Source organism: Anomalospiza imberbis, chromosome 1, assembly GCF_031753505.1.
Source record: "Anomalospiza imberbis isolate Cuckoo-Finch-1a 21T00152 chromosome 1, ASM3175350v1, whole genome shotgun sequence".
In the NCBI taxonomy this organism is placed as follows: Eukaryota; Metazoa; Chordata; class Aves; order Passeriformes; family Viduidae; genus Anomalospiza; species Anomalospiza imberbis.
This window is the reverse complement of record NC_089681.1, coordinates 56,513,676-56,540,115: the sequence shown is the minus strand read 5'-3', so window position 1 is coordinate 56,540,115 and position 26,440 is coordinate 56,513,676. Positions and strand designations below refer to the sequence as shown.

The 26,440-nt window shown below is 36.9% G+C and overlaps 1 protein-coding gene across 7 annotated transcripts in view; it reads left to right on the top strand.

Annotated features, from left to right (window-relative positions):
* The window catches only part of RTTN (rotatin), an 80,684-nt gene extending 63,211 nt beyond the window's left edge, over positions 1–17,473 (top strand). For 6 of the 7 annotated variants that reach the window (XM_068193378.1, XM_068193387.1, XM_068193372.1 and 3 more), the window contains 8 exons: positions 2,843–2,937; positions 6,585–6,662; positions 8,091–8,217; positions 9,960–10,159; positions 11,979–12,246; positions 13,483–13,586; positions 13,939–14,008; positions 17,007–17,473. In XM_068193378.1, coding sequence (XP_068049479.1) covers positions 2,843–2,937; positions 6,585–6,662; positions 8,091–8,217; positions 9,960–10,159; positions 11,979–12,246; positions 13,483–13,586; positions 13,939–14,008; positions 17,007–17,089 — 1,025 coding nt within the window. In that variant the 3' untranslated portion in view covers positions 17,090–17,473. Of the gene's footprint in view, positions 1–2,842; positions 2,938–6,584; positions 6,663–8,090; positions 8,218–9,959; positions 10,160–11,978; positions 12,247–13,482; positions 13,587–13,938; positions 14,009–17,006 lie in introns of those variants that run through there. The other variant, XR_011000056.1, reaches the window with a different exon arrangement.
* Positions 17,474–26,440: the final 8,967 nt, after the last annotated feature.

Genomic DNA, 26,440 nt, shown 5'->3' with positions numbered 1-26,440 from the left:
CAGTGGTAAACCAGCTTCTAATCACAGTCTTCTTGTGCCCTCTAGAACATGGGAGAATGGTGAATTTGCATTTCTCATGCATCATGTGTTTTATACCTTTTGATCTGTCCAAGTGCACTTTGTCTTAGGCGCTTTCCTGTAACTTACATCTGTTTTTTCTACATTGTAAACCTACACCACACTGACATCGATAGATTCGACAGATCTGCACAGCGTCTGCTCCCTGTAGTGGTAGAAAACTCAACTTCAGGTATTACGCTTTCTGCTCTTTCCCAGTGTATTGGTTCTGTACTCAGCCCTTACTTCAGGCAGGGTTCTTCTTCTGTTGATGACTTACTAGATCATCTAAGTTCCAGCTTCCTGTGAAGGCACTTCCACTGCAGGAAGTGGAATTCTGTGCTAGAGCAGCTGTCAAGTCATCCTTGCTGTTGTGCAACATGGACCTTAGAAAAGAGGAAGACAACTTCTGGGGCTCAAAGCAGTGTTCTAAAGATACATGTAGCTCTCGCATCACCTGTTCAGCTCTTAAGGGCTACTTTAAGTTAAAAATGCAAAGTCCTACACCTCAAAAGGTACAAGCCCTTAGAGCAGAAGAGGCTGACTGGAGAGCTGAAAAAAGAGCCTGGTAGGCAGCAAGCTGAATGTGAGAAGACTAACAGCATCCTGGGCTGTATTAACAGGAACACTGCCATTAGACCAAGGGGAAAAGTTTATTTTCTCTACTTACCACTTGTTAGACTAAATCTAGAATAGTGCATGCAGTTTTGGCCCAGTACAACAAATGTCAACAAACTGGAACACGTGCCGCAGAGGACCATCAGGGTGGTTTTGTTCACTTGTCATTAGAGAAGAAGCTGATGGAGTTGACTTATGTTCTGCCTGGAGAAAAGAAGGTTTTGGGAGGACCTATTGCGATTTTGAAGTTGGAGATGGGTTTCTTACAGCAGTGCATGGTATAGGAAGATGGAAAGAATGGGCATAAATTGAAACATGAGAGTCAAACTGCCTATGAATAAATATTTGCCCTTTGAAGACAGTAAAGCACTGCTAGACGTAGTATGCTGTCTCTGTCTTTGGACATTTTCAAGACCCTGCAGGGTAAAGCTGCAGGCAAACCTTGCCTGCTTAGAGTTTGCTCTGCTTTGAGGAGAAGTTTGGGTATATGACCTCTGGAGGCCATCTCTTCCAACTTGAATTATCCCATTATCATGGAATCGTAGAATGCATTGGAAAGGGCCTTTAAAGGCCATTTAGGTCAACCCCCCTGCAATAATCAGGGACAGCTTCAACTTCATCAGGTTACTCAGAACCCTATCCGACCTGTTTCCAGGGGCAGGGCTTGCACCATCTCTCTGGACAATCTGTTCCAGTGTTTCACCATCCTCATTGTAAAAAATTTCTTCCTCATATCTAATCTAAGTTTGTCCTCTTTTAGTTTAAAACCATTACCCTTTAAAACAGGCCCCACTGAAACATTTGTCCCCATCTTTCTTAAGCTTTTCTTTTTAAGTGGAAGGCTGCAACCAGGTCTTCCTGGAGCATTCTCTTCTCCAGGCTGAACAATCCCAGCTTTATCAGCCTGTCCTCATGGATGTATTAGATCCCTCTCAGGATTATTGTGATCTGCCTCTGGACTCACTTCAACAGGCCTTTTCTCTGCTGGGGACCCCAGAGCTGGATGCAGTGTTCCAGGTGGGGTCTCACCAGAGCAGAGCAGAGGGACAGAATCTCCTCCCTTGCCCTGCTGGCCACTCTGCTTTGGATGCAGTCCATGATGCACTTGGCCTTCTAGACTGTGAGCTGACATTGCCTGGCCATGTCCAACCTTTGATTCACCAGCTCCCTAATTACATTTTGGTAGGGCTGTTCTCAATCCTTTTATCCTCCAATGTGTATTGATAGTTGGGATTGTCCCAACCCAAATGCAGCACCTTGCACATGACCTTGTTGAACGTCATGAGGTCCGTCTGGACCTTGAGCTTGTCCAGGTCCCTCTGGGTGGCATCCGAGACCTCAGGTGTGTCAGTTGCACTGCTCAGTTTAGAGTCGCCTGCAAATTTGCTGCAGGTGCGCTCAAACCAACTATGTTATTGATGGAGACATTAAACAGTATTGGTCCCAATATGGATCCCTGAGGGACACCACTGGTCACCACTCTCCATCTGGACATTGATCCATTGATTGCTACCCTCTAGATGTCACCATCTAACCAATTCCTCATCCACTATCAAGTCCACCTGTCAATTACAAAACTGTGCAATTTGGAAGGATGTTGTAAAGGACTGTGTCAAAATCCTTACAGAAGTCCAGACAGATGATATCTGTAGCTCTTACCTTCTCCACTTACGTAGTCACTCCATCATCTTATAATGACTTAAAGACTAGTTCCAAAGACAAGAGCCTAACTCAGCATTTTACCCTTTAAGTCACCTGTACAGTTGCTTTCCTTTGTCTCACCACAGATGCAGCAAATCTGCTGTCGTTAGGGAAAGGTTGGGTAAAATAAATGGATGCCCGAATCTCTTGAAGTTTCTCACTTCTAAGGAGCATCACTGAAGATAACCTGAAGAGTTATGAATTATTATCCTCTCCACTGAAATCATTTCCCTCTCTCAATCTTACCAGTCCTTCCTCTGGGCATTCCTCTAATGGGACTTTGTTGCGAGAGAACACAAATGTATTCTTTCTTCTTGAGAGCATTCAACTAGATGCACTTCATCTCAGAAACCGTTTGCTACTTCCTGATAACAAGATGATCATTGCCAGAAAGATACTTTGGTTTTTAGTAAAACATTTTTGATTGTGAATGTAATTATAAATGTTACTGGTTTTTGTCTTCCAGCTGACCTGATAGACAGCTGTATAGAAAACATGAAGCACATTCACGCACAGCTGAATTTGGACTCCCTAAAGCCTGGGAAAGCACAGAGAAAAAAGGTAGCTATAAAAAATAGAACACTGATAGGATAAGGCACTTCCCAGCTTTCTTTTGTTTGTTTGTTTGTTGTCTTGAGGCAGATACTGCTTGTATGTGACATGGATGAGACAAAGTAAATGACAGCTTGTAGTGGATCCAGATACTGGAGCTTCTATAAAATTCAGTTATTTTAGAACTTTTACCAACTTAATTATCTCACACACTCTTTCACCCAGAGGTCTTGCTATGTCTCAACTACCTTTTCCAACATAGAGATGACTGCTATTTCAGGAATGTCAGGCAGAAAATCACCTCGGTTCATACTTTGCAGCTGCCCAGTCTTGGCTGTTCACTGGACAAAGCCCCTGGGCATGTCCTGGTGGTTTTTTTCCGTGCATCTCTCTGGCCCTCAGGATCTTCTCCCATTTGCCAGATTGTTTCTCCAGCCAGGATCTTCACATTCTTCTTTTTGGGTCCATTTCTTTCTGTCAGGGACCATCTCTTTTCAGGAATCCTCCTTTTTTCCACTAACTTTTCTTTCCAGAACTCCAAGCTTCTGTTTGCCTAAACTCAATAGTCTACGTTCAAAGTACAACACATGATCAGCTTCTGAAGTACTGGTTTTGTCTCATGTCTTTTCATTAATTGGAGAATTTGGGACTTCCCACTTTTAGTCTAGGTTATCAGAATTAGTGACTAGTCCATCCTGGCTGAAAGCAGCAAATAGCAGGATGATTGAGAGTTGAGAATTCACTTTCAGACATCCACTCACATACACATCTCATCCTTTTGTAATCTGTCATGTTTGTAATTTATTGTATTTATCATAGATCAGAGTATGGTTTTCAAACTTAGTTGGACTTTCAGTCTTGACTTTGACCCTATCTAATCCAGCTAATTTTTTCCATGTTGTTTCCACAATAATATTTTTTTTCAACCAGTGCTAGCTATTTTGGTTTTGTCTATTCTTGTATCAGTCAGTCTCCCTCCCATCCCAAAACTAGTTCCATTCTGCTTGTGCATGTACATCATAGTTTTTTTTACTCTCCTATTATCTATCTGTTTTTCAGTTTTATTTTTCTTTTCTCTTCTCCTTCAAACTTGGTCTGGATATCTCAGTTTCTTGTCATCAGACTCTATTGTCCTGTTTTTTTAACTTCTTGTCAGTTTGGGGTCTTTTTAACATCATACTTTTGGTCTTCCACTGCCCTCATTCCCAGCAGTTTCTCTCCATTCCCAGTTTATTCATTTAGCCTTTTTTCAACCTGCCTTCCAGTTCTTCCTGACTCTCATGTCACCCAAGTCTTCTTTACCACATTTAGATATAAATTATGTCTTGCCATCATACAACAGTTTCATAAGATTTTTGTTGTGATCTGCTTGTTTTCTGCTACTTTCATCTAAGAGAATTAATAAAATACAGACAGTAACCTCTGCTGTCAAGTTTGATACCTTGTCCACTTCCACATAAATCAGAAATTGCAGAAAGCACCTTCCTGTAGGGTATTTCTGCATTGCTTCAGCTAAATAGTATTTTTCTCTGAGCTTTTGATACAGACTTTAGCCTTGATTTGTGAAAGTATGGAAATGTGTTTTATGACAATGAACTCTTAAAAAAAATTGAGTTTGACCCTGAGATTTGAAGGCTATCATATTTTTTCTTGAGATCTCCTAAACACATTCGTTTTACCTTTTCAAGTGTCAGAGGCTGAAAGATGTCCTGCCCTAGATAGGTCCTGTAAGGTTGAAGTCAGCTGGTTCTTTGTAGTTTTCGGCTTGAGGAGAAATTTAAGACTTGAATGAAATTGGAGGAAAGGAGCTTCTGAGAAACTTCAGAAAAACAGTTTATGTTTAATTGAAAATTCTTTGAAAGATTTGCAAAATACTTTGTGACATGTTTCCTGCTGAGCTAGGACTGTAGCTTGCTGCATCATGTGTAAGTGTACGTTCATCTTATGTGGTACATAATGACAGTTTCATGTGAAAGACACTGAGACATTGCTCTCGTGGTAGATTTAGCTGATTATTCATAAAACTGCCCCTTTGCCCACTTCAGGGCACAGCTCTCAGAGGAAAGTCATGACAGCTTCTTTTCTTTTTTCCTTTCTCTGACTCTTAATTATTGGGAAAAACATGTTTTACCTACCTTCATTCTCAGGTCAGCTGAGGTGTTTTACTTGATATTCCTTTTATTTCACAATAATTAGTGAGATGCTAATGAAGAGCATGAAAAGTATTTAGAAGTAGTCAAGCTTTCAAAGAAATCATGTCAAAATATTATCATAGTAAAAAGCAAGATATCCTAAAATAAAGAAATATAAGCCGTGCTATCAATGCAATCTATAACTTTATCATCCTCTTAGAAGTTTGTACATTAAATATGAGTTGTAGCTGGTGGCATTTTAATGCTATTTTACTTATTAACTAAATTAATATATACAGAATTCCTTGAAAGAATTCTTGTCTTGTCTTAAGAGTCTTGTCTTAGTGTTAGCATTTTATTTGACTAGAAGGGAGACAAACCAGTTATCAAATGTATTTGTAATAATGACTTGTATGTTTCTTCTGATTTACTACACCTGACTTTCATTAACCTTTTTTCAGTAGGCTGTACTGCAGAGTACTTCATCTCTAAATGTCATCAAGTGCATGATTTATGATGCATAAGCATGCATTGTTTCTTCACCTTGTCTGAGATTAAGTATGAATCCTATTTTACATTTTTGTTCCTTTGTGCTTGATAAGACAGGAATAGTATCCTGTGGTGAACAAGCTTGTTGGAATTTGGTAATCTTTCAGAAGTGGTTTAGTGTGTCACCCTTATAGGAGTTAGGTCAGCCATCACTGCCATGTAGTGTCACAGCTCTGTCAAGAAGATAGATTCTTTGTTCACTTGTAACTTGATAGATTCTTTGTTCACTTGTAACTTGAATCTCAGGGTAGCACCTCACTGTCCAAAGGTCTGTATTTATTTCTGTAATATTCTTATCGGGTTGGAAGTTAGTTATAGCTTCTATATTTATAGTTAAGGATAGGAAATTAAGATCCTGGGAATATAAAGATGGATTGGCCTGACCTACTGTAGACATCACAGAATATTCTGAGTTGGAAGGGATTCCCAAGAATTATCAGATCCAGTAAATAGTACATACAGAGGTCAAAGCTGCAACCTCGACATTATTAGCACTATGCTCCAACTGAGCTCCTCTCAGGGTCTGAAAGAAAGAGCTAATTTAACCTTGGTTTTATCCAAGGAAGAAAAAGAAATGCTTCTAGGGAATGATTAATTGGACTTGTTTTAGATGTGTGCTTTAGGATGGAACAAATACTCAGAAAGTTCCCACCCATTCTTTATTAGTTGTAAGAGAAATGGAGCTCAACATTACAGATTTCTGCATTTGGTCACATTGGTGCCCCTAGAAATAGTATCTGTGGGTTATAAAGAGAGATAAGGATAATAAGTTACTGGTTATAAATGTCTTTAGTGAACGTGCTTGAAGCTAGCTAAGATGAATTCTACGTGAAATCAGAAGAAAACTGCTGAGCAGATGTGACCCAAATGTTGATACCTTAGATTTGCACTTCTTCTTTTGAAATATCTTTCCTCCTTGTACAAAATTCATTTTGGTCTTACATTGATGATCTTGAATTATTTTTCCCTGGACAGGAGGATAACCTTATCAAGGAGTTAAGGAGTTCTATGCAGCTCCTTAGAAACTGCCTCTTTCAAAATGAAGAATGCAAAGTAAGTATTCCTATACTGAAGCAATATGAGCACATTTAGTTACTGAATGAAGATAATTTTTTTTCTACTTTGAAGTTATTTTCAAGCTGGCTAAATTTAAGTTTGATATTAATGGCAAGAAATACTTCATATTTCATTATTATTCCCACTTCCTAAGAATATTTCACACATCTATTAGGAACTTACTGTTCTTATGGAAACATCATCTCCCAGTGGTTTCAGATGGCTGTTACACTTCTGCTTTTTGTAAGTCAATAATTCTAATTTTCAAAGCATACAACATGAAAAATGGATGTGGAGAAAAGTTTGGGGCTACCAGAAAGGCACATAGAGATACATTTCAGATCTTAGAAAGTTGGTTCCTCTTCTCACTTCTTTTGCCTTTCTGAAAGACAAGAAAACCCCAAAATCACCCCAACGAAACAAGTAAAACCAAACAAAACCCAAAATCTTAATAATAATTTGCTGTTTATTTTTCTTTATCTCAGTTTAATTGTACTAATCCTCCAAAACACAATTTTGTTTTCATATCTGTTTTTTATAAAATAATTTTTCTTGGTCAAAATCTTGAATGTCTTTTCATTTTATTCTTGTTTTTTTCTCTGTTCTTTTCAATTTCTTTTCAACTTCCATTCTGCCTACTTGTTTTTTTCCTTGGGGAAAATACTACATTACTTGTTTTCTCTTTTTCCTGTGTTCGTTCTTTCTGATCACTGCTTTTCTTTCTTATTGCTGATACCATTCACAGATTTATTTCTACTTTCACAGTTTAATTTTTCTTGGCCTTGTGTTACTTGTGCTATGTATACAACTTGGGCTACTTTTAGCAAATGCAGTGGTAGAACTGCAAGATTTCCTGACTTTCCAGGAGTACCCCTTTTCCAGGGCATGTATTAACATCCTTTGTGTATGCAGAACACTTGGGGCTGAATAAGGCATCTGATTATTCCTGAAGTCCCCATAACTTGGTTGTGCCATAATCTCAGCTAAGATTATTGTGGAAAGTTTTTCTTCTTTTGATCAGGATCTGCAGAAAGAATTGCTCGGAGGATTGAAGGAGGTTGCTGTTGATAACTGAAGAGTTCTATCATTTGCTCTGTATACAACTGCACTCTTATATTTCCATGCTTTTTGAGTGCCAATAATTACTTTAGAAGGAGTTGAATAAAACTCTAGAGAGCTCTTGAACAAGAACAGTTGGAATGAATAAATCTTTACTTCTGTTTGCATGTCTTCAGTAATTAAGATATGTGCTGGTTTTGACTGGCATAGAGTTAAATTTATTGATGGTTGAAATGATGGTGTCAGTTCTCCGTACAATCTTTCAAACCATAAGATAAAACATATGATAAAAATATGGTTTTCTCATTCTATATTTCATTTTCAAAGGCCTGATTGCATTTGAAATTCTTCCTCATGTTGTTATAGATGGCAGCACTCAAAGCTCATCTTGTTCCTGTTCTGCATTCTCTGTGGCCCTGGTTTTTAGCAGATGATTCCTCAATGCAAATAGCTCTGCATTTGCTTTGTGTCTACACTGCAAACTATCCTGCAGGTATGAAAGTTACTCTGTGGTGGAATACATCAAAATATTTTACCAGAATAATTAAGACAGAAAAGCATAATAAAGGGCAAAAAATGTTTATTTTTACCGTAAGGGGAAAGTGTGAAAGCATTGGTCCATCAAAGTCCATCAAGAGTTTTGATTTTAATACATTCCAGACTTTCGTTCAGATCTGGTTCAAGCTGTTTGATTTAGCAAGAGTGTAATTGTATTAAAGGATTAAATAGCATTTAATTCAAACCATTATATTTGAAGGTTTTGCTGAATGTCCTGCCAAGCTGAGTAGTATATTATAGAAGTACTATTCTAGGAATTCTTTAGTAGAGAACAGTGTATCAGTACTTTGTATAGGTTGTACATCAGTCCTTATTGAGAACATTCTGGTTTGAAATAGTCAATCAAATTAAATTTTGTATTAAATTTCCTCTATTTATTTATGCCTTGGACTCAGTAGCTTGCATATGTATATTTTTCATAAGGAGTCTCCTTTTCATTTGAGCAAACCTTTTATTTCCCTTGATAATTATCCCCACTACAAAAGCCTGAACTTTCTTCTAGCATGGATTTTTTTCTTTTTATATCCTGGTTATTTAGATTTAGCAAATCACAGATAATGATTTGCAAGTAGCTTGAAGAGACATAAAAGTGTCTGTTCCTTTCTCCCTGTCAAGATACCATAACCATTAAAATAGTTAACAGTTAAAATATGACTCTTTTTTTAAGTTAATGTCTCCAGACCTTAAATAAACTTGCAATGGCTTTTTTTAACAAAGATTTATTTTTTTTTTATTTTGACTGAAGAAAGATGTATATTAATCAGCTACAGCATCTAAAATAAAAAATGTAGTGTCCTGTCCATGTGCAAGAAATCGAACTGAAGTGACTCTAGGCTGCATTTTTATTTTCCTTACTGATAAGAGCAAGTGCTCTCTGATCAATCAAGTTTTTTCTTTCTGTTTGGAATAGCTGGCTTATGAGGTGTCCCAAATTTACCTGCTCTGAACTGGTTAACCACTCCTCTGCAGTGTAGTCAGAGAAATGCATGTAATTATTTGTGACAGTTAAACATTGTCTCATATTTGTTTACTTTTGCCATGTAAGAAATCACTTGTTGTTGCTGATGGCCAGTGCCACTAAAAAAAAAAGACGTATATCTATATTTATGCAGAAGGCATTTATCTATATTATGTCGGTAACATAGCTGTTCCCTGCTGCTGTATTAATTCAGACTTGCAACTCTGTAGCATAGGATTGTGCATTCTTCTGTTGTACAATGTAATGACAACTGCAGACAGCGCTTATATTTCTCAGAAAAATGTTCTAAGAAACTTATATTAATCCTTTCAAATTATACAGAGTCTTCTTTTTCTGAGCCAGTTTCAGAGGATCCCTTCAGATTCAACCTCCAAATAATTGTATAATTAGATACATGTTCCGGTTTTTAAGGAGACTTTCTGAGACAGAGCAATGGCTTCTATTTAACAACAGAATCACTTCTTACATTCTAGAACAATAGAACGGTAGATGCCTATTCCAGTAAAGTGCCACATTCAGACACAATTCTATTCAAAGCATATCTGATTGACTTAATTGGAGTTCAAAGAAAAGATACCTAACAAATCCTTTGAAAAGTTCCATCTACATGTTTGAGCAGTTACACCGTTCTTTCTATAGATTTTTCTTTTCAATACGTATCTGCATTTCTAATATGATAAATGTCTCATTGCTTTAAGGTTGTGCTTCACTTTGTTGGGCCAGTGGTGGACAGTCATCAGTTCCATCTGCACGAAGTGCAGCTGGCAATTCATTAATGCATTACATCTTGAAATTGGCTTCCCATGTGTCAAATGATAACAGCCCAGTTCAGCAGGTGGTCTTTTGTCTAATATCCAACCTTGCTCTGTCTCATGACTGTAAAGGCATTATTCAGAAGGTAAGTAAATGGTAACCTGTATTTTAGCAATGTATGCAATTTCCTTTTTAATAAACCCTCATATTTTAATATGGAGCGTCCTATGATCTTATAGACGTGCTTCTGTGGGAATCAAATCCATTGTGTCTTCTCTGTTGTGTTACTGTTCCCTAAGAGCAGAGTGTAATTCAGTTATATTCATAGTCTGGACAATTTTTGCTAGAGCCTTTTGTAACCTCTCTGTTTCAGTGGGTTGTAACATTTTTAATACCCATATATATTGATAGCAATCACTAGTGGATCATGCAAGTGAGTCTGCTGTAGAGCAAACCACGTGAATGAACAAGAAATTAAACATTGTGTAAATCATTAGGTATGCTGTGGGAAACATAACCTTTGTAAAAGTTTTAGGAAAAAAACAATTATTGGATGTTGGATAAAAATCTATTCTTATTACACAAACGTATGTAATGTCTTTTCCTTTCTATATTTTGTATATAGAATGATCCTTACTCTGTTTCATGAAATGTGCTTTGAAAAAATCAGTTTCCCCTAAAATTTGATCATTTGAATAAATTCAAACTTTGAGAAAAGAAGATAGACCATATAGAAAGTCAACTGTAGTAGTGACATGATGAGCTAATACAGCAGAAATTATAAAAAGTGTGTTTGTTTCTAGTATCTCTTATAGTAATTTATTAATTGCAAAAATTTATTTTGATCTCCATTAGCAATGTTCTGTTCTTGAACCTAATTACCTGTTAGAAATGCAGGGAAAAATAGATCTTTTTGTGATGCTAATTACGTAAAGCATGGTCATACCATTGCAAAGTGGTTAATACTCAAACTTTTTGATAGAAACAAAGAGTTTGAGATCTCTTCTGTAGTAGCTGTTATATTCTGTGAATTGTTTTTGCTTTTAGACTCCTCAAGAGTTTCACTCTAGAGTGATAGTACTTCTTTCTCTCTCTTGGGCTCTGCTTTCGTTAAGTGTAAGCAATGCTGAATAACCAATTCCCTCTGTGAAAATTAAATTACCAATATTATATTCACATGAAAAAAACCACAATGAGTTATGTATGCTGGGTTACTTGCTTTCAACCAGATGCTTGTATATGTTGTCAAGATTCAGTGAGGCTGGGATTATTTAGTAAAGGACTTTTTCATTAGAGGAATTTATGTTAGAATGCCTCCCTCTTGCAACAGGGGAATTGATTTTCATCTTCTCAGAATCACCTTAAAATGGAGGCAAAGCCTGAGATAGTGTATGTCATATCAATGCACAGTTCTTTTTCTTCAAAGCTTACAAAAATAGAGGACATTCCTCTGGCTGTCAGTGAAGGGAGGAGTGGTGCTGTAGGTTCTTATGAGTCACTTCCAACTCAAGACATTCTGTGGCACCTTTAACATTTGTTAATAGCATGCAATAATAAGTAAGGTATCAAGAATACATTATTTAAGTAATGCATTGATTCACTTCAAATGTCGCTAGCTTATTTTTGGGTAGAAACAACGAGTGCAAAGCAAAAAGCTTATGTAGTGGTGGGAATTAGCCTTTAAAGAAATATATTGTATTGGATCAACTTTTATGTATCTACACTGCAATGTTACTATAAAGAAGAAAATGTATGTTACTATATTAACTTTTTAACCTTGCAGCAGATTCTTTGTCATATGTAATTATTTTCAAAAATCCTTGACTAATAATAGGCTGCCTTTAATATTTAAATTTAACAGTACTACTAGTGTTCGGTCAAGTATGTAGATTGGAAGGTCAAACAACAACAAACAAGTCATGGAATACTATAAATTCTGAAACCCTTTTTCTTCCTTCTAACAGAGTAACTTCCTGCAGAACTTTTTATCTCTTTCATTGCCAAAAGGAAGTAATAAAAATTCTGGTAATGTGTCTGCTCTCTGGCTAAAGCTGCTACTGAACATATCTTTTGGAGAAGATGGACAACAGATGGTTATGAAGATAAATGGGTTTTTAGACCAGATCATTGAAATGTGTAAATACAAGCACAAGAGCAGCCAACATCTAGCACTTCTTATTCTACATAACATATGTTTTAGTCCAGCTAATAAACCAAAGATATTAGGTAATGGTAAGTATCTGAAGGGTATGCGAACTGTTGTTCTCTGATAATATCATGGTTTCCAAAAGACTTTTCATGACAGTTTGGGCTACTGACCAAGAACTTAATGTTGTATTTTAGAAGAGCATATTTATAAAAATTAATTTTTAGAAGAAATTACAGAATACATATTTTGGCAGAGAGACAATTGCAGTAATACATAATAAAAGGAAAAACAAATAAATAGTTCTCAAAAGAAAATCAAGATTCATTGTTAGGCAGATCATTTGGATATAATAACAGATTTTGATGAAAGGATTTTTGCAATTTTCTCAAACAGCTAGTTTTTCAGGGAGGGTTGAAGGATTCTTTATATCAGTCAGTTTGAAATAACTGAAGTTCCCATCTTTTGGTTGGACAAAACTTTCTTAGCTTGTGCAAATCATGAATGTTGAGACAAACTATTTTATGTCCTGTCATGTACAGAAAATGTTTACGATAGTGATAAAATTATGTCATGGCATATATATTTAATGTAACAATATGTTTAGAACTTTTTTCTTGGTTATTTATAGAAGGCATGTTTCTTTCCCTCATTTAATTGCAGAGAGAGTGCTCCTGTCTTTGTTTCAAATTCTCAGCAGGTTTTCCATAGTGTCCATGCTTTTTATTTTTCCTAAGATGTGGATTTACTGCCTTAATTAAATATACATTATTTAGTTACATAATCTATGCATTTTTGTTGTGAAGTGAAGAAGCAAAGTGGAAGAGTTTGGCTTCAGAGCGATGCGAGAATATTAAGGCACCTACAGTGGGGTGGCAAATATTTCTCATTGGTTGCAAATCATCTGCATAATAAGTATGAAGGGAAATAGAAACATCTTAATATCCATCCTGATGTGTCTCTAATTGTGGCTACTGGGAGTTATAAAACAGTTTCACAGCTTACTTAGTCCCTAAGCGTAGCTGATAGCTATACATAATGTGCATGTTTTATTACTGGTGGCTTAACTTTTTAGCATTACTTGGTTTTGTTTTGCTGTATTATTTTTAACACTTCTTTCAATGTACTGTGCTGATTTTATAAGCATATTGAAATTTAATCGATAATAAAGTTTCTGTAATTCCTCTGCCATACCAGTACTTGTCATAAAAATAAATATACTTCAAGCATCAATCTACTGAGGCATGTAAATATATGTACATTGCTCTTGATTATATTTTCTAGATGCATTTGGTTTCATGTTTTTTTATTTGTCTCATTAGATCAAGCAATTGCAGTACTGTCTGCCTGTTTGGAAAGTAACAGTCCTGCTGTTCAGAGAATAGGAGCAGCTTCGCTTTGGGCTTTGCTTCACAACTATCAGAAGGTTAGTATTTGACAAATCTGTGAAAAAACTGTAATGCTATACTTTTATGCCGTAAACAATACAGTAATCTCTAAGTAAATAATAACAAAGTTTACAATACTCATTCTGTTTTATTTTAATCATGTAGCTGCTGAGGCTGGGAGATTAAACAACATGGTATAGAAGCAGTTTGTCCTTTGTAATTTGTGACTACTTACACAAATGCAGTTTATATGGTGATATAGTTATATGAAGCCTAAAAATTCCTAAATCTCATGCTCTGATGAATTATTGCAGTTTTTTTAACTCTGTTAAGCTGTGGTCATGTGGGCAAGAAAGCTCATTGTGTTTTGTGTGTTTGTGTGTGCTACAGGCAAAAGTGACTTTGAAGAATCCATCCATAAGGAGAAGAATAGATGAAGCTTATTCTTTAGTGAAGAAAAGTAGGTCTTACTTCTACCTAATGCCAATTCTTAATTTTTCCATCATTAAAGCATTTCAATTTATATCATCACAGTAAGTTTTTGTTGTGCTACAAGTTTTGGAAAGGATATTTCTGTCCCTAAAATCACAATTAGCAATGTGGCTTATGGTTAGGCACCCTATAAATAGAGATGGAGAAAAATGCCTTAGGTGAATGACTTAGGTAATTACCAATGTTAGTTTTGAACCTTGGTTAGGTCTGGTTAGTTTTCAATCATGGGTCTGATCATGCTTGCAATAAAAAAATCTTTTCACAGTACAGTTCTGTGAATCTTTAAATCTTAAATTTAGTGATAAGAAAAATTGTTCTTTTAGCAATGACTTTGCCTAACCATGCTTGAGCCTCAGAGTGTTGAACCACACAGGGAAGGGATCAGAACAGAGCTTTGTTACCACATTAAAATATTCTGGCATGGGTTAGTGATGTTCTGAAAGCTTCAGATTTTTGCTCAAGTAACTGAACATAACTCTTGTTTGAATGGCTGCAATACAATAGATTCAGCTGAAGAACATTCAGTATGGAATGAACATTCACTATGTTCAAACACGGATCTGGAGCTTCAGTAGCTAATAATGGGTTTATTGGTTGTTAGTCACATCAAGTTAGTCTAATCTTGAAAGGACATGATAATGTCTTTTTAAGCTAATGAGCTTTCCCACTAATTTATATTGTTCTATGGATGTACTCAAATAGGCTTATTGATTAAGGGGCTTATAATACAAGATTTCCACAGTATTTGCATAACAGATCTGCCACAAACTTTCTCTCTACATTGACCATTGTTGGTATCCTGATAAGGAGGAGATGTATTTTTCATAGAACATCTCATCATTTTTCCGGTGCTGTCATCCAAATTCATTAATTTTGTGAATGTACTGTTTCAAACTCAGCCTTTACTAAGTCAATCCTTAAACATAACAATACAACGTTTCATATACTGATAAGTTATTAATAAGTTCGTATTGTTCTTTATAGCAGAACTACCACTGATCAGAGACTTTTCAAAATACAATATTGAATCAACAAGGTACCTTTTACAGACTAGCACCTCATAACATTAATCCCCATTTATTTATGTACTGCTATAGAACATGAAGTCCCAGACTGAACTATTGATTTTTAATTCAATAAACATTTACATATCAAAATAAGGAGAATAAAAGATTTTATGCAACTGTCATTGTAACAGTTTACAGTTGTGTAATATGTCATCAATATTGTCACCAAATGTCGTGGTTTGACATGGAAGTGATTTTTTCAGGAAGTTGGGTCAAACCAATCAGTGGTCAAGTTTGAATATTGGCACCTGAAGTGACCACTGAAGATAGGGATACGCCTCTGAGAACACAGGGGGTTAAAAGCAAGAACTCCCAAGAGCTCGCTCTCTTTGGTTCCGGTCAGGGTGCTGTGCAGACCTCCCCTGCCCAGCCATGGGGCTGGGTGGGGGAGGGGAAGCCATGAGGCCTGGTCGAGGTGAGCCGAGGGGTAGAAGGACTGGAACCGAGCCAGCTCCTGTGGACGGAAGAGTGGAGAGAAGCGGAGATGTTTTTTTCATTCCCCCCACAAGAGGGAAGAGATAGAGAGTCCGGACGGCACCTGTAACTTTGCCGGTGCGGAGGAGAAGGAAGAAGGGGGGAAGGCGCCCAGCCTTGGCCTTGGGAATCGGCTGCTGGGCAGAGATATCAGCCGTCCAGGGAGTCTGAGCTTTTAACCCTTTCCTGAGAAATGAAGGCTTTGTAAAATATTACTCCTCCTTGATTTGAAGTAGAAGAGAGACAGTCTGGGATCCGAGATGATGGAAGAAGAAATTCTTGAGTTGGAAGGAGATGATGGAGTGGCTTGTGGCTGGACTTTTCTTGTTAGCCATAGACTGAACCAAATTCTCCTAACAGAAGATGCACTTAGGGTGGTGCGTTGGTGTGCCAGGAGACTTGTTTCAGTGATTACCAGCAGAGGAGTGGAGAGAACAGAGGAGAGTTGGAGAAGGTGTGGAGAAGCCCTCTATCTTCAAGGAAGAAGAAGAGGAGAAGAAGACCTCTGTTCTTGGACCCTCAGCCCCAGGGGAAAATGGGACGGGACTGTAGTCCCAAGATGAGAAACTGAACTGTTGTCTCTTTTAGTCCATGGCAAAGCATCCTTAAAGGAGCCCTATGAGCAGTCTGTCCATGCACGGTGGTGAGAGCACTGTGACATGGAAAGGAGAGTGTCACCATGGCAGATTTTCTCCGGGTGGTTGCCATGTGTGACATGGAAACACAAGGGTGGCAATTGTGTTTCCTGGGGAGTCTGTGGCACAGGAGAGACTCCTGTCTCCCTTGAAAGACTGAGTATTTGAATATCTGAAGGGTGGCAACCTGATCAGGATCCTGGGTGGTGTCTCACTGTTAAGTTTGTTTGGAAATTAGGTGAGAGGAGGAGGGTTGTTTTGGAAAGTCTTCATCCAGGATTTAGTGTTTGTAGTTTTTATAGTAGTAGTAGTTTAATAAAATTCTTTTCTTTGTTACTAAGTTTGGGCCTGCTCTGCTCTGTTCCTGATCACATCTCACAGTAATTATTTAGAAAAGTATATTTTCATGGGGGCGCTGGCATCGCGCCAGTGTCAAACCATGACACCAAAATATTCCTGCATTAAGGGTCTCAACTAGTCTGTGCTTGTAAAGCTTTGATTACTTAACAGTGATAATTGGGCTAAAATGGTAGATTGTTATTCTGAGTACATGTGGGGATATATTTCAACATGACTGTTGTTATTTTACATTTCCTGCTTTGTCGTACCCAAGGGTAAAACCAAAACAGACTTTGCAACATAAAGTAAAAGTATTTGATTTGCTACTCATTAATACAGAGGTTAAGGTCATAAACCAGCATGAATTCTTGCAAGGCATTTAATGCAATCTTTGGAAAAGTAATTTTGTATTTAGAATCAACTAGAAATTCAATTTTTTTTTTCCTTTCAGGTTCTCCCCAGCCAGAAGAAAATGAACTACATGCCTACCATGTAAAATGCTTAGAGAATATAGTGCAGCTTCTTGATTGTTAATGGTCATCAGTCGACTTCTCATGTTGAAATTGAATAGCTTGTTCAATGAGAGCTTGAAATTTGAAGAAAGCACTTCTGATGCACAGATTTGTGGCAACAGCAGATCTGCTGTGGAAGAAAAGTATGAAGCCTTTGAGGAAGGAGTTCATCACTTTGAACCAAAGAAATTGCACTGTTTCTGGTTCAAACTGTTTGTATTGTAATCCCAATGGGAAATTATAATTATACTACTATGTAAAGTATGTACACAGAAAAATAAATGTACAGGGGAAAATTTTTGAAAAATTAGTAATTTTCTTAAATTATGCATTGAAATTGTTCCTGTAAAGTATTAGAATTTCTGTTTTGGATTGTTCTTAATAAATGGGTTTTTAACTGAGATCAGCATTTGCTGTGAGTGAAGTGGAATTTTTAAGATTGCAGGTGTGCATAGTGTATGCTCAGAATAAAAAACTGAAAATGTTTGCAGTTGTGGTGTGTTACACATTTTAAATGCATAACAGCAAGGTATGTTGTGGTTTTGAAGAAGATTTCAGTTCAAATTGCTGCATGTTTTTTAAGATGCTAACAATTTAAAAAGCTCTCAATTGCTGATATTAGACATGACAGTTATGTTAACATAGCAGTTTATTCAGGATAAGGAGTGTATGCATCCATTTTAGTTACATTACAAAAATGTAGAAAATATTTGAGTCAAAATTTGTTGGTTTCTAAAGACTTTGAATCTTTTGCTTGAGGCAAAGTCCCGTCCCTCCCCCCCCTTTCATTATCCGGGCTTGTGTTGCCTTTGAAGTGCTACTATGTAACTATTGTTCTAAGTTTTTCAGTATTCTGTGTTGAAAGAGTTTGAGAAAAAAAATCCTTGATGTCTGAGCACAAATGTTTTTCTGGCCGTGCTTCTGGAATATCTAAGAGGATGTTTTAATTTCCCTCAATACATAAAGCTTTTATTTTATGTCAGAATCAGATAGAAGTGAGCTAATTCAAAGCAAAACCCAAATAACATCTCTAAGAATTGTAGCAAGGCCATGTCTACCTGTAATGAGTCTTTTCTTCTTAATCAGGTGCTGAAAGTATTTTCTGCTGACAGAAGGGATTTTGGTTTATTTGTTTAGCAGTGCTTGTAAATTATGTGTGACTTGATATAATTCAGCTGACTATAAGTGTGATGCTTATGGCTGGGTTAAGTCATTACTAGAAATGTAATTATTGGCTGATCTCCCATCCCTCCACCAAACAAAGAGCAAGGATGGACCACCAAAAGTTGATTCTTTTCCACTTACTGTACTGTATAATTACTGTATTTTGCAAAGCAGTTTTTAAATGCTGTCATGCTCATCCCATGGTATTTATTGCAGAACACTCAGCTGCAAGGGAGGAGACAGCTCTGCAAGTCAGCATTTGCTCACTGGGCTTGGAAGTGTGAGGTCTCTTCCCCTCAGACTACCAAGTGCTAAGTCTCTTCAGAAACTTATGTTTCAGCATACTCACCCCAATGATCTTTATCATAAATCAGTCACTAAGTCAGAATGCAGATTGTTTGCCATTTTTTCTGTTTCAAAAGGACAAAAAATGAGAGCACTCAATGCCAGATGAATTCTAATGGAGGTAATCACTCCTGCAAGGATGGCAAGAGATCATTCAAAGCATAGAAATACTCATGGATCTCATGAGGAGAATGAGGGCTGCAGTTTCATGACTTCCATGAAGTGCAAGTACAGTATAATAAGGCCATAGAAGATCTGGATGGTTGTTTTCTATTAAACATTTCTATTTTACTAAGCTGTGCTTGTTCTTGAAGAAACTATTCATATTGAAAAATCTGGGCAAATTGCTAATACATTTGTTGGTACAGTAAGCCTTAGTGCTGTGCTTATCCCAAAATGAGTTATTTTCTCAGTATTCTGCAACAATTTACAGTTGTGGGAAGCAATTGTAGCAATGTCATAAGTAAATACTTATGTTTGGTGTTGCTGTTCTGGAAAATCAAAACAATTTTAAACTCTAAGGGCTAAAATCTATATTCATATTGTATATAAGCTTTCCTCCTTCAAGATTAAGGCTTTATGTCTTTATTTAAAGGACAGCACTTCTTTCCATCACATTTTCTGTTGAAAACTGGGAACATAGAGTGGCTGCATCCTGCCTTCCTGCATGTTAATGAAGTGAGTTATAAAATGTAAATGATCCTATATTTTCTGTTCACTGGCACTTAGACTACCATAAATAGCCTCACAATAACCTTTAGTCTTAATCAATTTCATGAAAAAATATTTACATATTTAGACTTCATTCACAGTTCATTTCCAAATTTTGGAGATCCATCTATCTTGAAGGATGGAGTATTTGTCATGTTTGTGTTTTCGAAGAAAATTAAACCCTTAAATACCTTCAAATTCTCAGAACTGTAAAATAATTTTTTAGCTTACAGAGGAAAGTGCAATTAAAGTGGAGATGGATTTCCTGAATAAGCTACAGAATTTAAAAGGTAATATTCAACTTTCATCTAGTTTCCCTAATAAAAGGCACAGCCATGCAAGCTAAGGAGTCTCTTGAAAATCCTTATTCAGGAGAATTCAATTACCATTTGAACTAACTGCAGATATATCATGCTCTTACTTGGTTGCTTTATCTTTTATGATAAGCTTGTAATCAAGAAAAAAGTTATTAAATTCAAAAGAGATAAGTGCATAAAATCCACTAATAATGAAGCTTTCAGATTCTTTTTTAAGATGGATGTGTCATCTAGTGCACGTTCAAAACTTTCACAGAAATAATTTTCACTTAAGCGGTATAATATTGTAGATTAAGTTTAAATAATTTCGTTTTTATTGTGTGTGTTCATGCAAATAGAGACATTTAGTCATGACTTACTGATGAAGTTTTCAAACCTTTGAGTAATAGGTTTTCAAGCCTATGTGAAAATCCTCAGGAAAAATACTTAATTTATGAGAAAGGGACTATTTTTTGCTCTTCCAGCAATTTGGATTTATGGATTCTCCTCACTCAGCAACTGCACATCCCTGGATTATGTTTTTCATGATTCCCCTCCATACCAAACTTGCAAATTACAGCAATTATGGGTTTGTGGCAGCAGTACTAGCCAGACTGGGGTGGGGAGTTTTCTATACTTGAGACTTCAGCCAAGCTTTTTCTAAGGATTTCCCTTCACAGTAAAGTAGAAGCTGCTGTGACAGCTTCTCAAATCTGCTTTTCCTTCAGAAAAATACTTTAATTACTTTAATGTCTTCTAGGGGAGAAAAAAAAAATTGTTAGCAACCACACAAAGATTGCTGTCCACTGGGGAGTCTGGGGGCACTCCACACCTCACTTGAGGTTTCTTCTGGTTACCCAAAAAAACAAAAAAAAAAAAAAAAAAAAAGATTGCTTCAACTCTCCAAGATGGCTCCTAAAGTAATCATTCACAGCTCCACTGCTGAGATAGCCATCATGCTGCCATTGCTTTGGGATGGAGAAGGAGTTGTGGTAAATACAATTTCACAACACGGCAGTCCTTGTAGGCTCCTCTCTTGGCTCCTGGGCTGTCCTGTGGAAGATGTGCATTCTACATTTATCATCTCATCATCATCATCTATTTGGGATTACCTAACCTCATTCAGGAATTCTGTGTGGCCTCTGAGCATTCCTAAGACCTGGTTAGTCTCCCTGTGTTGTAACCCATAATGGTTTGGCCCCATGATTGAGGGTCAGTGTGTGCCCTCTGGCCTCAGTTCCAGGTATTCTTGGGCACATCTTTATTTTTAAAAGTGGTATTTTAGGTGCTGAACATTAGGCAGTAGGGAATTTATAATTGAGTTTGGTATTCAGGGTATATTCCCCTCTACTCCTCCTCCAATCAGCCACAACAACCTTTTCCAAAAAAAAGAGAACATGGAAAATCTGGTTGCATTTTCACTGGAAGAGGAGAATTCTTGCAGCACCCGTTTTCATGTATCCAAAATGGAGTATCAGTCTGTGCTGAATTTACAGCCAACCTACAGGCTTAGGTTCACAGATGTCCTCATTCCTCGTAAACAAAGCACATGGACTTGCTTTGAATGGTCAATCTGGATGTTATGTCACCACTCCAGCTTCTTGATTGCTTTCCAACTGGCCTATAATATAAATCTGTATGTTTTTAAATCCCAGTCCTTAGCATTTACTATGTACATGTAAGTCTTTGCTGAGCAGAGCACAGGATAGCAATACCCAGTGCTTCATATATGGTAGGTAATACATGATTTAGTTCACATGTGTGACTTGCAAATTTACACTGTTGTTGCAGATCTTTCTTTAAAAACTCAGTTTCAGTAATGCTTCCTAATTGAGAATGTCTTCAGAATATGGACCTGGAGTTGAAATACAAGTGAGGTCAGAAGCAGCAGGGGGAATGCATTTAAACCCAAATACTCTCCCTCAGCAAAATATCCTTCACTAACCCTAAGTGGCAGTGCAGAGCTTCAGAGAGGCAAAGAACAGGAGATGGGAAGGATGTCCTCAGCTTGTGGCCCACTATCTTAAAAATACTGGGAGTTACAGGATCACCTGTGTCTGTATTTTAGATCCAGGGGGTAATAAAATGCATGATATTGAGAACTTTCTGGCCAGTCTAGATATGTCTGCTAACTGAGTTTAAGAACAAGGTAATAGGTCCTCAGTTTATTTTCTGTGTTATGCTGTGTCACAGGCTGTCACTGACTTCAGACACCAGTTAGTTACCTGAACAAAAAAACCCCAACAAAACAAAAAAATGAACCCAAAAATAACTCTTTTGAGAGAATACAGTTGTCATCTGTATTGACATCTAGGTGAGTTGAGAAAGATGCACTCTCAACTGGGGCAACACCAATCAACCTGCAAGCATCAGCATAGTAGTGCTCATCACATAAATACAAGTTTAAAGTCTTGTAGACAAGCTCAAAGTGATTACACTTCTGAGGTGATTTCACCAAATCAGGATAAGGAAAATTGTCTTTCTTCTTGATTTCCATTCTAGGACTCTGTAACTGAGGATTTGCAGAAGGACTTTATTGCATTGCTGTGGCAGCTGGAGAGTGACTCACTCCTTCTCAGCCAGTGTTTTTCTTGCCCATTAGGATATTTTTCCAGAAAGATGTCTTTCAACAGTACCTGAATATAAACTTTTAGTTGCTTCCAATTAAAACTACTTTATCTGAACTTCAGAGCCTTCCTGAATCTCGAGTTTGGTGAATGGGGGTTGGACTGCATGATCTTCAGAGGTCTCTTCCAACCCTAACAATTTCATGATTCTGTGAGTCCTGTAGATCTACTAACAGGCTTTAGTGCCTATACAATTAAATGCTCTGCAGTTTCAAAGTTTTTCAGAAATGGCAAATAACTGTGAAGTTTCAAGGGCTAACACAAGCTGCTCCTGCAGGTAGCAGCAGTGTCACTGGAATTCTCATTTTTTCTGAAAGTTTTGGTGTGATCTGTTTGTGTAAATTAAGACATCAGCTGCTCATTAGTCCACAGCTCAGGAGACTGTTCCTTAGAACCTCTGATGTTGTTACTTCATGCCTGCAAGATGTACCATTTCCAGCATTAAATATAAGTTAGAAAAGGAATATTAAATTCACCTGCATGCTGGTTTCTGACCTAATAACTGCTACTCTGGAGTGAAAAATTTTGCATTGTCCAAAATTATTCTGCAATAATTAAAGGTTGGCAAAGCATCCCTGAAAAAAAATGCTTATTAATACAAGAGAAGGAGTGGAGCCATACAGCAGGAGGTTGCCAGCAGCTGGCACAGCCTGTGGGGAGCTTTTGGGGTTCTGTGCAGCCTGTGGCTGTCTCTCTGTCTCAGGAGATTTATAGGAGAAAAATTCTCTCTGCTCACTTTGGGTGTTTGTTGACAGTAATTTGCCATTGTATTGTTTCTATTTATTACATTTATCATATAATGACAGCAATCCTTCCTCTCAATTTTGAATAAAACATTTTTACACAGTTTTATGGCGCAATATGATTGAGATGTCACAAAAACACCTTAAATACTGTTTTTAAAGCTAACTTTCTTAGCAACAGAAGTTTGCATACTGTAAAAATAAAATTATAAAAAACAAATGTAGTACAGCAATTGATTATAAGGATTTGTATTCTTCTATGAGTATTACCGAGTCTCTGTGTGGTTAAACATGCAGTTTAACATTGTGAGATTTCTCCAATATGCTTTTCAAAATATAGTATGACAAACAGCATGGATTTTTTTTTTTTTTTGGAAGTAACAACAACTGATTTTAAGAAGCAAATGGTCATAAAAAACAATAGAAAAATCTAATTTTAGGTGGTGTTCGACTAGGTCCCAGCAGGAGGAATGCTATTGTATGGACAAACTCACTAGGGAATATAGCAGGAATTGAGGTCAAAATGTAATCACCCAGAACACAGCTCTTCGGAGTGGATTATTTTATTCTCTCCCTGAGCTGAAATACCTTTTAATGGTAACAAATCTCCTTATCCTGTGCTGGGAGTGTATTTGCCATAATGTATTAGAAGAAAGATCCCTAACAGCCTACGCACATTTTCATATGATTATCAAAAATGTTCTGTGCTTTCTCTCCATCATGATGGAATAATTTTATTTTCAGTTAGAGACAAAATGGCCACTTGGAAAGGAGTGGTAGGTGGTAAGTGCGAAACTAACAGTTTGAAATCTAACTAAAACTGAGCATTTAAAGAAACAGACAAGAAGAAGTAAGGGAGACAAAGGGAGAAAAAGAGACATTAAAACAGATAAAATAGCCTGGAACTGTAGAAAATCAATTCCAAGGGCCATACCTATAAACACCTGTGAAAACAGCAGCTCACTCTGCTATCATAGCTTGTTTGAATTTCAATTATTTCATCATTAGCTTCCTTTTTAATTTTCTTTTTTTTTGCCCCTTTTTTGTGTTTAGCAACAACCTAAGAGATGTTCCACTGCTGCTCTTCTAGAAACTTTGGCTGGCCCTTATTCTAAGAATGGCAATTTTGTGCTAACCACTTGAATGTTGCATCTTTTTATGCGAATGTGGTTATAGTAGCTTAAGGTGTTTTTTTTTTTTTTTTTTTTTTTAATACCAGTGTAACATTATTAACAGTGACACTCTTACAAACCTACCACAAAGAGATGACTTCCATGTTTGTGTTCAGCTTCTCATTTCTCATACATGAATGAAACAGTGAGCCAGGCTGGCTCCTCATGGCTGATTCTGTCTTGTCATCAGTGAATGTTATTGCTGTATTCCAAAGGACTTCATTTCTTCATACAGAAATCCCCCCTCCCCCACCAGAAGAAATATAATCTATGTTTTGGTGAAGCCATTGGAAATTCTTATTTGATAATGTTAAGGGTAAGAGTTGTTTAGTTTCACTTAATTTCGATTCCTGGGACTTTCCTTGCATATATCAGTACACTAACCATGACAGCCTTTATCATATGCAGCAGAAGGTCATATAAGTGTCAGAAATTTCTGTTAGCAGAAGTAATTAATACTGTCAAAATCTTTTCAGAAAAGCAAACTGGGCTATTTAAGATGCTTTTAATGCTACCCAAAGAATGACTAATATTAGAATGCCAGAAAATTGTCTATGTTCTCAGAAGAATTTATTCAACATTTGATGAATTCATTCTGCAGCCATCTTCTATATATTATTTTATATGTATATATTTGAAGCACTAGAATTTCTACTTCAGTGAAAGGGGTACACACATGTATTCATCTCAGGCTTGGTAGAAAATGCAGTTGAATCAGTTGTGTAAAAAAAGTCCATGAAGACTGAGAAATAATGTCCAGGAAATATAATTTACTTTTATCTACAACAGAAACAACAAAAAACAGCACACAAAACTTTCAATCCCAGGAATCCAGGGACAAAATTCAGCTATAACAATACAGTGTATCTTTCATTTCATGTTTTGAAAAATAATAAAACAAAATAGTAATTCTATATAGCCACGTTTCCCATTCCCATTCCCATGCAAGTAAGCTGAAAAATGCAATTTTGATCTTGGACCTCTGGATCTGGAATGTTAATGTGAATAAACAAAAATCTGAATTTGTGTGAGTGACAGCCCACCATGTGCATGAAGAGCCTTCTCCCATAAAATATTTAGGAATTAACTGCCTGCTAAGTCAAGATCTCTCGTTATTTCTGATCAAACTAAATGAAGAGAACCATCTCTTTAAAACTATCCTAGCAAGGTTTACCTCAGATTATCTGTTGAAATTCCTCTCTGCCTAATGCATCAGATTACTCTGGTAAGCCTCTGAACACTCACACATGATAAATTCAGATCACTACAATCAGAGATTTTAAAAAAATCTTTTTCACTTTAACAAAAATAACAAAAAATCCACTAAAAATAGAAAGACAAAACTGTACAAAAAGAATTATCTGCATTTTTCCCAATTTGAGTGATTCAAAATCACAGAATCACAGAATCACAGAATCACAGAATCACAGAAGCATTTAGGCTGGAGAATACCTCCAAATCATCAAGTCTAACCTCTGACCAATCACCACCCTGTAAATTAGACCATGGCAAGGGAAGTGTCACATCCAGCCAGTTCTTGAACACTTCTTGAGATGGTAACTCCACCACCTCCCTGGGCAGTCTGTTGCAATGCTTAACAAGCCTTTCCATGAAGAAATTCTTCCTGATATCCAATCTGAACCTTCCCTGGTGCAGTTTGAGGCCATGTCCTCTCATTCTGCCACTGGTTCCCTGGGAGAAGGGGCCAACCCCCACCCACCTGGCTACACCCTCCTTTCAGGCAATTGTAGAGAGTGATAAGGTCTCCACTGAGCCTCCTTTTCTCCAAGCTAAACACCCCCAACTCCCTCAGCCACTCCTTGTTTGGCTTTGTCTCTAGAAGTCCTAGGTGTTGTATTTAAACCGACAGGGCTTCACACATGATTTCAACTAAGGGGAGTTCAATTCAACCATCAGAATAAGAACATAATATATTTGACTGATGGCAGCATCAATATATTAGGATAGTTATGTTGAGATAGTTGATAAGCATTATTTGAGCAGATATGCTACTTCACAGACATTTTATGATTCCTATGGATTGTACATGTAATTTTAAAAAAATCTGTTGCAGAACAGCGCCTCTTGTTATGAACAAACCAATGAAACAAAAGATCTATGCAGTCACAGTAATTCAATTTAAAAGTTAAATCTGCCTAAACTTGTGATGATTTTTCAAGGGGTGCTCTGAAGCCCTTTAGATGTAATTAAACTTTCAGCTTCTTAGAAATCAGTGAACAAAATTACAGGCTAAATTTTGGAAAATCAAGAAAAATCTCTGATATTCCTTCTCAAACTGAAGACACTAATTGAGA